This window comes from Cherax quadricarinatus, chromosome 9, assembly GCF_038502225.1.
Source record: "Cherax quadricarinatus isolate ZL_2023a chromosome 9, ASM3850222v1, whole genome shotgun sequence".
In the NCBI taxonomy this organism is placed as follows: Eukaryota; Metazoa; Arthropoda; class Malacostraca; order Decapoda; family Parastacidae; genus Cherax; species Cherax quadricarinatus.
The window spans coordinates 12,823,658-12,835,832 of NC_091300.1; the positions used below are offsets into that span (position 1 = coordinate 12,823,658).

Here is a 12,175-nt window from a genome sequence, read left to right on the forward strand (position 1 = left end):
CATAAAGACTGCTACTCACTCCTTTTAACAGCGCTTACACAAACTTGTATATGAATGTACATACATACGGTACATGCATGCATACATCTTTCAACAAACCAGCTGTATCCCACCAAGGCAGGGTGGCCCAAAAAGAAAAACAAAAGCTTCTCTTTTTAAATTTATTAATTTATACAGGAGAAGGGGTTACTAACCCCTTGCTCCTGGCATTTTAGTCACCTCTTATGACATGCATGGTTTACAGAGGAAGAATTCTGTTCCACTTCCCCATGGAGAATACATACATACATATGTACATAAATGCATACTTACCTAAAATAGAAATCCATGTGAAAGTTTGCTTTCAGTATTTTAAAATTACTGGAAAAAACATTTTCCCTCATATTAAGCTGTCCATCAACTGCATAGTTTCATGAATGTGATATATACTTTTCTAGGTTCACTACTTATTTGGCGGTAACCCAGGTAAAGCTTCTCTTCCCAAGATGAGACTGGATGACTTTTGGTCATTGAGGTTATGTCGTCCCTCAACACAACAGCTTTTACACACTTGTGTCCTCCTTATCCGGAAACACAGGTAAGTATGTACAGTATTCTTAGTACCTACAATTCATTCCATTAACCTTTTGAGGTATAAGAGTAGTTTCTTTCAGAAATTAGTGAATTATCATTGCTATGTAGCAAGACCCAAGATATTTTGCCCTGTGTTTAGCAATGTTAATTGTTTTCCTTGATATTTTCATAAATTGACCTACAGTATGTAATCTTCTTTGTTACTATATTGTAATAGATGTGCTGCTAATTTTTAAGGTGCAGTAACTATTTGTAAAACACAGGAAATTTGGTACAGTAGCAAATACAACACATTCTAGTTGTGTACACTTACAGTACGTACAGTGGACCCCCGTATATCGGCCAGTACGGATATCAGCCACTGCAGATGTAAGCCAAATCGGATTTTGGACTCTTTTTTTTTTTTGGGCCAAAATTCTGTCCTGGATTTCAGAAATTGGCCGTATTAGACGCATCCACCTGCCACGCCACATGCGTGAGTCAGTCTGGCTGTGTCTCTCGGTGAGAGAGCAACACTCCACGCATTCATCCAAACATTACGTCATAATCCATTTTTTATTTTGTGGTTGTTTATTGAGTGCGACTGTGAAATAAGCCACCATGGGCCCAAAGAAAGTTCCTGTGCCAGTCCTTTGTTAACCCTTCGAGGGTTTCTGCCGTACTAGTACGGCTTACGACCCAGGGTTTGTGACGTACTAGTATGCCTAAATTCTAGCGCCCTCAAATCTAGTGAGAGAAAACTGGTAGGCCTACATATGAAAGAATGGGTCTATGTGGTCAGTGTGCACAGTATAAAAAAAATCCTGCAGCACACAGTGCATAATGAGAAAAAAAACCTTTGACCGTTTTTTTGGAATGAAACAGCGACTTTGCACTGTATTTTCATATGGTATTTATTGTTGTACATTGGACCCTCAACCAGCGATATTAATCCGTTCCTGAGAGTTCATCGTTAATCGAAATAATCGTTAGTCAAGTTAATTTTCCCAATAAGAAATAATGGAAATCAAATTAATCCGTGCAAGACACCCCAAAGTATTGAAAAAAAAAATTTTACCACATGAAATATTAATTTTAATGCACACAAACTGAAGAAGACATGCACAGTTACATGACACTTACCTTTATTGAAGATCTGGTGATGATTGATGGGATGGGAGGAGGGGAGAGCATTGATCTTCTTAGTGTTTAGAAGGGGAATCCCCTTCCATTAGCACTTGAGGTAGCAAGTCTTTTTCTGGGGTTAGTTCCCTTGTTCTTTTAATGCCACTAGGACTAGCTTCAGAGTCACTGGACTTCTGTTGCACAACATGTCTGTCCATAGATACCTGTACCTCTCGTTCCTTTATGACTTTCCTAAAGTGGTTCACAACATTGTCAGTGTACAGATTGCCAACACGGCTTGCAGTAGCTGTGTCAGGGTGATTTTCATCAATAAAGGTTTGCACTTCAAGCCACTTTGCACACATTTCCTTAATCTTAGAAGTAGGCAACTTCTTCAATTTCTCTATCCCCTCCTCCGAAGCAGTTTCCTCAGGTCTGCCCTCTTGCTGTTCAAGATGATCTAGCAGCTCATCAGTGGTTAGTTCTTCATTGTCCTCCACCACCAACTCTTCCACATCCTCCCCACTAACCTCCAACCCCAAGGACTTCCCCAATGCCACAATTGATTCCTCAACTGGCATAGGATTCTCAGGGTTAGCCTCAAACCGTTCAAAATCCCTTTTGTCTACACATTCTGGCCACAGTTTTTTCCAAGCAGAGTTCAAGGTCCTCTTAGTCACTTTCTCCCAAGCCTTACCTATAATGTTTACACAATTGAGGATGGTAAAGTGATCTTTCCAAAACTCTCTTAGTCAGTTGAGTTTCTGAGGTTACTAGAAAGCACCTTTCAAACATAGCTCTTGTGTACAGTTTCTTGAAGTTGGAAATGACCTGCTGGTTCATGGGCTGCAGGAGAGGAGTGGTATTAGGAGGCAAAAACTTCACCTTAATGAAGCTCATGTCCCTAGAAAGTCGCTCTGCCAAGTCTGAAGGATGACCAGGAGCATTGTCTAATACCAGGAGGCACTTAAGGTCTAATTTCTTTTCAATTAGGTAATTTTTCACATTGGGGGCAAATGCATGGTGTAAAAAGTCATAGAAAAAGTCCCTAGTGACCCATGCCTTACTGTTTGCCCTCCACAGCACACACAAATTAGCCTTGACGACATTGTTTTTCCTGAACACACTGGGAGTTTCAGAGTAATACACCAATAAAGGCTTCACTTTGCAATCACCACTAGTATTGGCACACATCAACAGAGTAAGCCTGTCTTTCATAGGCTTATGTCCTGGGAGTGCCTTTTCCTCCTGAGTAATGTACGTCCTGCTTGGCACCCATGGGACAAGTGGGGCGCGCTCAGGCCAAAGTGGACACTTCTTGAACGGAACGAATAGCGTTGGTCAGGCAAAATTTTTGCGTTAAAATGTATCGCTAGTCAGATTTATTGTTAATCGATGCCATCGCTGGTTGAAGGTCCACTGTATTCTAGTTTTCTTGGTCTCATTTTATAGAATGGAAGACATATTACAGAAATTGAGATGATTTTGACTGGGTTTACAATGAAAAGTACCTTGAAATTGAGCTCAAAGTAGCAGAAATGTTCGATTTTTACCAAAGTTCAAAAGTAAACAAATCATGCCAAGTGTCCAATACACATCAACTGGTGAGTCTAATATTCTTTTGCAAGTGCGCCAATATTATTTATACCATTTTTTACACTAATGCAGTAGTCTGCATAACAGTAAATCTTCTATTTTTTGTGAGAATAAAAATTCAAAGTGGAAAGCAAAAGAACGTAAGAGGGGCCTTGAGACGTGACTAATGAACAGAGGAAATGTCATTTTAGTGCCAGGAATGTCTTTCTTGTTTATTCTGGATCCTATTCGGAAATTGGCATCTTTTGAAATTTGTGTGAAATTGGCAAAATTGCTAAATTCTGACCACTGTACTGGATAGTTGAAATTGATAAATGGGTGGTTTGTTGCACTGATTTGATAGAAAAAATAGAGTTCTAGTGAAATATTCATGTTTTTTGTCGACTAGTACAGTGGAATTGGCCGAAAATGGGGCTCAAATTGGGCAAAATCGTCGCTGCGTAAACATCGCCGAGACCGCTAACTTTGCGAGAGCATAATTCCGTAAGTTTTCCATCAAATTTCAAACTTTTGGTGTCATTATGATCAGGAAAAGATTCTCTATCTTTTCATAAGAGAAAATTGTTGTTTTTTTTTTTTTAAATTTGGCCGACCCTGAGAACGAGTCTCGGAGAGGGCCTGTCGACCCTCAAAGGGTTAAGAAAGTGAGAAACATGATAGAATTCAGTGACAAAACCTTGTCCCACTTCAGGCAAATCTTAGAGACGCCAGAAACAGACCTCTCTGAACAATTTTTTTGTGCGACAAAGGTGCAGTGACTCTCAAGCTGGTCCCAGTGCCAGTAGAAAACAAAGAAGGGAGGTAGCCCCAGATAGGGACTTGATACCTGAAGTCTTTACGGAGGGGGATTCCCCTTCCAAACAATAATCAGTCCTCCCTCTCTCCTACTCCCTGTCTTCCGTACGCCAACAAGAGTCTTCAATAAAGGTAAATTTGATGCTAAATGTTCATTTATCCATTTCATTAGTCATTTAGTTCTCATTGTTTTGTGTATGTAAAACTATAGTTAATCTTTAAAATATGCATTTTTTGTTAATATTTTTGGGTGTCTGGTACGGATTAATTGTATTTACAGTAATTCTTATGGGAAATGTTACTTTTGTTTTCGGCCTTTTCGGATTTAGGCCGACCTTCTGGAATGGATTATTGCTGAAATCCGGGGTTCCACTGTATCTACAACACAAGTTGTATGGTGCCACTTATTATCTAGAGGTGCATATTGTATCTACAACATAGGAGGTATAGTACCAAATGCTGTCTAGAGGTATAAATGTTACTTTTTTCTGTTATGCTTTTAACCCTGTTGTGACCCCCCAAAATTTAAAGTGCTGACAGTTTTAAAGATTAAAAAAAATATTTTTTTTGAAATGGTAGAGAATCTTTTTCTAAAGGTAATGATACTAAAAATGCAAAATTTGATGGAATTACGTATGCACGAATTTGGTTGTCTTGGCGCAATATATGCATCAGCGATTTTGCCCACTTTGAGTCCTATTTTAAGCAGATTTAATTACTCAGTTTGATCAGTTTCCTAGCTATTTTACTAGTGGGCCTTTTGTTCTATCAAACAAAAGAAACTGCCCATTCAGTTATCAGGACTGTCCTATAAAGTGCACGGAATTTGGTAATTTGGCCAGTTTTACACAAAATTCAGCAGATTCCAACTTTGGAATAGAATCTAACATAATCACTGCAGGCAATCAGTCCACTGAGGCAACCTATCCTCTGTTTATTAATCACATTTCTAGGAGTGTTCTGTGTAACACTTACACTCCACTTTGAATTTATCATTGTACAAAAAATGAAGTTTTACCCAATTTCTAGAATTAATAAAATATAACCAAGAATGATTAACCATGGTTTAGGGCATCCCAATAATTGAAGGAGCCCTAGTAAAAATCTGTATGGGGCCATTAGCCTCTTACATAGGAGGTAGGTGGACCCTACTTTTCCTCATAAAAATTGCCAAAAATCTCACATTTCCCAACTGAAATCGTCTCTTATTTCAGTAACATATCTTCCAATCTAATTGATACCAAAAAACAGCTATTAAAATCATAAAAACTGTCTTAGAAAACACCTCAAAGAATAAAAAACCACCTTAGAAAACACCTCAAATATGCTGTTTTTAACCAGGCATAGATCAGTGGTTTGCTCTTTCCGTAATGCACTGCTTAGGGTGGGATTTTTTTGTGTTCACACTCACTGCCCAGTGTTAATTATATTTAATTTGTTCTTTTATCATTTTTTCCTATCATGTTTTTGTGGCTTTTTTTTTTTAACCCTTTGACTGTTTCAGGCCCCTCTCTGAAACTGTCATTCTGTCGCTCAATTTTTGAAAAAAAAAAATTATTTTTTCTTATGAAATGATAGAGAATCTTTTCCCGATGGTAATGACACCAGAAGTTCGAAATTTGGTCGAAAACTCATGGAATTATGCTCCCGCGAAGTTAGCGGTCTCGGCAACATATGCGTATCGGCGATTTCGCCGACTTTGAGCCCTATTTTCAGCCAATTCCTTCTTTCCAGTTGACCAGACACATAGCTATTTCTTTAGAACTCCATTTTATCTATCAGCTGAGTACAAGAAACCTCCCATTTACTAATTTGGACTACCCAATATGGTGGTCAGAAATTGGCAATTTGGCCAATTTCACACAAACTAAAAAAGATGCCAATTTCAAAATAGGGTCCAGAATAAACAAGGTAGACATTCGTGGCACTAAAATAACATATGCTCTGTTCATTAGTCACATCTCTAGGCCCCTCTTATATTATTATTGCTTTCTATTTTGATTTTTTTATTCATACAAAAAAATACAAAATTTACTGTTATGCAGACTACTGCATTATTGTAAAAATGGTATAAATAATATCAGTGCACTAGTGAAAAAATATTAGACTCCCCAGTTGACGTGTATTGGACGTGTGGTGTGATTTATTTACTCCTGAACATTGGTAAAAATCGAACATTTCCGCTACTTTGAGCTCAGTTTCAAGGTCGTTTTCATCGTCATAGTAATGAAAATCATCTCTATTTCTGTAATATGTTTTCCATTTTATCACCTAAGACCATGAAAACGCGAATACAACGATAAATACTATACGAAAATACACCTCAAAGTCGGCGTTTTATTCCAAAAAAACGATCAGAGTTTTTTTTTCTCATTACGCAATGTGTGCTGCAGGATTTTTTTTATGTGGTGCACACTGACCACATAGACCCATTCTCTCACATGTGGGCCTACCAGCTTTCTCCCGCTTGATTTGAAGCCGCTAGAATTATTGAGTATATATACGTCAGAAACATTGGCTCGTAAGACGTATTTATACGTCGAAAACAGTCACAGGGTTAATCTTACAAGCATGTTAATGTAATTCACATTATTTCTTATGAGAGAATGATTTTTCTTTAAGTGATTTTTGTTTAACACACTTTTTTCACAGAACCAATTACAAATGCTAACTGGGAGTGCCTTCTTAAATTATGTATTGGGTAAAGAATTGGCACGACATAAATTGGGGGCGTGCCACAGTAGCACTATCAGCAGTATCGGCTAATTTTGATGGTATCAGTATCTGTGATATTGAGCATAGGTATTAGTACCAGTATTGGCCAATGTTATTGGTATCAGTATTAGTAGCAGTGGTAATAAAAGAGAAGAAGTACTAAGCTTTGAAAATTCACCTAGGTAATAATGGGAAAGACCAAAAATGCACAATACCAAGACTGGAGCAATACACAAATAACCCACACATAGTAGAGAGAAGCTTGTGGTGATGTTTCAGTCCATCTTCGACCATCTACAAGTCACACTAACACATGAGAGTGAGGGAGCCAGTATATAGGCGAAGAGGACAGGGATGGGACAAAGAAAGGAAGTAGTAGAAGGTAGGGGTAGTAGTTTTAGTAGCACTAGAGACAGACTGGGGAGTGAAGGGAGGCAATAGTAGTGGTAGTAGTATTAGTGATAGTAATAGTAGTAGTAATGGAGTGATAGTCATACTAGCAGAAGTAGAAGTGGAGTAAGTCTGAGAACAAGAAAAAGGAGCACTGCAGGAGAGCTAATGGCCCACAAGGGGTAGGACCAAAAATGGGGGTTGAAAAAAATGAAGTACAGAACACCTAAGCAGAAGAAAGGAAGACAGAAATAAGGAAGGAGAAGAGGTAGGGAGAGGAGGAGAAGAAAAGATCAGGTCAAGTAAAAAGTCTTCTGAGGTTTGAAGCATTTGACAATGTAATGACAAAGGAATGCATCTACAGAGACAAAGCCAGGACCAAGATTCATATTAGGAAAGTTGTGTATAAGGGATGCTTCAACAAGACGGCAACTGTGATGGCTAGAAGAGTAGACAGTTTTAGCAGAGGACCAGTCAGTAGGATGGCTCTGATCTCTAACATGACAGAAAAGGGCATTATTGGTGTCGGCAAGTCTAACACTACTTTTGTGTTCTTTAAGTCTGTCAAAAAGAGAGTAGCATGTTTCTCCAAAGTATTGAAGAGGACAAGAGAAGCAGGAAATAGAGTAGACTCCAGAGGCATCAATAGCAGGGAAAGTATGAGCTAGTTTACTGCAAAGGCTGTTAGTTTGGCGAAAAGTAAGTTTGATGTCTAAGGAACGGAGAGAATTGTTGAGATTAGAAAGACTGGAAATGTATGGAAGGCAGAGAACGGGAGAGTTCACAGGAGTAGAGAGTTTGGGAGACAAGAAAGTCCGTTTAGCATGGGAGGGTAGCCAAGACAAGAGAACGAATTGTGAAGAGTGGAAATTTCTGAGTCAAGGAACTGAGAGTCACAAATGCAGAGGGCAGCTCTCTTATGTGCTGGTTATTTGTGAATGGAGGGAGAATGCCACAACGATAGAGCTTTTAAAATGCTCTCAAAAAGGTAGAGATAAAATTGTAGCTATATATATACAGAAAATGTCTTCCATGGAAAAGTAAGTGAATATTTGAAAATGTTAATTATTTTAGACTACAAAGAAAAATGGAAATAAGAAGGAATACAACTAATAAAGGGAGCATGTAGTATATACACTTTGATTCTCTGTGTTAAGTATATAACAGACTTCTATCATTCAAAGGAAACTGGAAGGATGTATGTAATAAAGGTCTTTTATTAATTTTTCTTAAGAGCTTTCAATAAGAACCAGAAATTGTATTAATGATTATCTAGTGTGTAATTGCATTTTACATTTTTATTTCAGGTTTAGTGAATTAGCTCGGGATAACTCAGTACTAGCATTGAAGTATCTTCAAACTAAACTTCACAGTGCTGTTGACCATTCTGACCCACAACAAGTCCAAGAATTCCAAGCTCTTGCCACAACTCTGTTTCAGCCCCACGAAGACTCAATATTTGGTCAAGGACATTCCTTATCAGAAGATGAAGACAGCAGTTCAAACTTGTTTGGCACTGATCTGGGGTGGCAGCACAGTACTCGTTCACAGTTGTTTGATCAGCTAACTCAGTTTTTCCCTGAGCACATGACGCAACCTAGAGGAAACTTGGTCGACCTAATACCTTACTGATCAACGTCACTCTTGATATATCTTGAAGAAAAGGTAGTACTCACAATTGTGGCATATTCCTATTTTATGTAACAACCAAAACTAGAATTCTTGCCCTGTAGGCTAGTAATATATTCACTGTTGCCTGTAAAACTAGAATTTAAAAACTCTTGATTTTTTATTTTTTATTTGTCTTAAAAAGTCATGAGAATATTGAGCTTCTGTAAGTTTTCTTCAAGTAACATATTTGTGCAAATCTAGTTGCTGTATAAGGTACATTAAGCACACTATGAAGTACAGTATCAAAATTACATTACCTCTTCTCTTTTTCTTAAATATATTATGTATTTTTTTCCTCTAAAAATCTAAGTATAATTTTTCTTAAATTTTTTTTTAACAATTGTTTAGCTGTAGATGTGAGTGTTTTACACACACACACACATGCACACACACACACAAATTTAATTATGCAAACATAATTGTGCTTACACCAATGTATACATATATTAACATATACATTAGAACACTTTTGTATTGCTGTTAGAATGTAAATAATATCTTTGTTTTTGGTGTGTGAGACATGTTGAAGACAGTTCTCTAGTTACCCATGATAAATTTCTGTGCATTTACTTCCAGTGAATTTTTCCTTAAGTGAGATCTTATGTATATAATAGACAGTCCCTCCTTAACAAAAGGGTTGAATTTCAAGAAACGAGTTTACAGTGAATTATCTGTTTCTATACATTTCTATTATGTCAATTGAGGTATGTGCCAGGTAAAGGAATGTGTTGTCCCAAAAATGTAAGAAAAGGAAGTATTAACCAAGAAATATAAAAATTACTTAGTGCTGTAGATATTAACATTCACCTGAGATGGAAAAGAAAGCTGCATATCAAGGCTTGGTGGTGAAACTTGAAGGTTGAGTGCAAGTTGGAGGTAAGTAGATGGCATAAAATATTCGGTTTTGTTTTAAAGCAATGCCCTTCCTATTAGTTTTTGTAACACTACATTTCTCATCTCTCAGAGGCCTCTTGCAGATTACTTTGGGAAGTTGGAATGCAAATTAACTTCACCTTTGGAAAATGCTATTGTAACACACGCAACCACTTAAGTGGGAACGAATGGATTTGTCAGTTAAAAACAGAGTAGGGGAGTTAGTAGATGGAAAGCTGGAGATATTGGGTAGATGGGGAGAATATTTTGAGGAACTTTTAAATGTCGACGAAGAAAGGGAGGTGGTAATTTCATGCACTGGCCAGGGAGATATACCAACTTTTAGGAGTGAAGAAGAGCAGGATGTGAGAATGGGGGAGGTGCGTGAGACATTACGTAGAATGAAAGGGGGTAAAGCAGCTGGAACTGACGGGATCATGAAAATGTTAAAAGCAGGAGAAGATATAGTGTTGGAGTGGTTGGTATTTTTGTTTAATAAATGTATGAAGGAGAGGAAGGTACCTAGGGATTGGCAGAGAGCAAGTATAGACCCTTTATATAAAGGGAAGGGGGACAAAAGAGATTGTAAAAATTATAGAGGAATAAGTTTACTGAGTATACCAGGAAAAGTGTATGGTAGGGTTATTATTGAAAGAATTAGAGGCAAGACAGAATGTAGGATTGCGGATGAGCAAGGAGGTTTTAGAGTGGGTAAGGGATGTGTAGATCAAGTGTTTACATTGAAGCATATATGTGAACAGTATTTAGATAAAGGTAGAGAAGTTTATATTGCATTTATGGATTTAGAAAAGACATATGATAGAGTGGATAGGGGAGCAATGTGGCAGATGTTGCAAGTGTATGGAATAGGTGGTAAGTTACTAAATGCTGTTAAGAGTTTTTATGAGGATAGTGAGGCTCAGGTTAGGGTGTGTAGAAGAGAGGGAGACTACTTCCCAGTAAAAGTAGGTCTTAGACAGGGATGTGTATTGTCACCATGGTTGTTTAATATATTTATAGATGTAGGTTGTAAAAGAAGTAAATGCTAGGGTGTTTGGGAGAGGGGTTGGATTAAATTATGGGGAAACAAATACAAAATGGGAATTGACACAGTTACTTTTTGCTGATGATACTTTGCTTATGAGAGATTCTAAAAAAAAATTGCAAAGGTTAGTGGACAAGTTTGGGAGGATGTGTAAAGGTAGAAAGTTGAAAGTGAACCTAGAAAAGAGTAAGATGATGAGGGTATCAAATGATTTAGATAAAGAAAACTTGGATATCAGATTGGGGAGGAGGAGTATGGAAGTAGTGAATGTTTTCAGATACTTGGGAGTTGATGTGTCAGCAGATGGATTTGTGAAGGATAAGGTTAATCATAGAATTGATGAAGGAAAAAAAGGTGAGTGGTGCATTGAGGTATATGTGGAGACAAAAAACATTATCTATCTAGGCAAAGAAGGGAATGTATGAAAGTATAGTAGTACCAACACTCTTATATGGGTGTGAAGCTTGGGTTGTAAATGCTGCAGCGAGGAGGCGGTTGATGGCAGTGGAGATGTCCTGTCTAGGGCAATGTGAGGTGTAAATATTATGCAGAAAATTTGGAGTGTGGAAATTAGAAGGTGTGAGAGTTAATAAAAGTATTAGTCAGAGGACTGAAGAGGGGTTGTTGAGGTGGTTTGGTCATTTAGAGAGAATGGATCAAAGTAGAATGACATGGAGAGGGTATAAATCTGTAGGCAAGGAAGGCAGGGTAGGGGTCGTCCTCGAAAAGGTTGGAGGAAGGGGGTAAAGGAGGTTTTGTGGGCGAGGGGCTTGGATTTCCAGCAAGCGTGCGTGAGTGTGTTAGATAGGAGTAAATGGAGACGAATGGTATTTGGGACCTGACGAGCTGTTGGAGTGTGAGCAGGGTAATATTTAGTGAAGGGATTCAGGGAAACCGGTTATTTTTACATAGCCGGACTTGAGTCCTGGAAATGGGAAGTACAATGCCTGCACTCTAAAGGAGGGGTTCGGGATATTGGCAGTTTGGAGGGATATGTTGTGTATCTTTATACGTATGTGCTTCTAAACTGTTCTGTTTTGAGCACCTCTGCAAAAACAGTGATTATGTATGAGTGAAGTGAAAGTGTTGAACGATGGTGAAAGTTTTTTCTTTTTGGGGATTTTCTTTCTTTTTTGGGTCACCCCTCCTCGGTGGGAGACGGCCGACTTGTTGAAAAAAAAAAAATATGTATATATATGTATGTATGTATGTATGTATATATATATATATGTATATATATATATATATATATATATATATATATATATATATATATATATATATATATATATATATATATATATATATATATATATATATATATATGTATATGTAGTGCCGAATATGTAAAACTGGTCAATTAGCAAGAACTCATTTTAAATTAAGTCCTTTCTGAAATTTTCTCTTATATGT

At 37.6% G+C, this 12,175-nt stretch overlaps 1 protein-coding gene across 4 annotated transcripts in view; it reads left to right on the forward strand.

Moving 5' to 3' along the window:
* muskelin (muskelin 1) overlaps positions 1 to 12,175 on the forward strand; it is a 122,288-nt gene that overhangs the window by 86,174 nt on the left and 23,939 nt on the right. For 2 of the 4 annotated variants that reach the window (XM_053773091.2, XM_070083237.1), the window contains exons 15-16: positions 438 to 577; positions 8,481 to 8,960. In XM_053773091.2, the coding sequence (XP_053629066.2) occupies positions 438 to 577; positions 8,481 to 8,805 (465 nt within the window). In that variant the 3' untranslated portion in view covers positions 8,806 to 8,960. Of the gene's footprint in view, positions 1 to 437; positions 578 to 8,480; positions 8,961 to 12,175 lie in introns of those variants that run through there. The other 2 variants (XM_053773090.2, XM_053773089.2) reach the window with 1 other exon arrangement.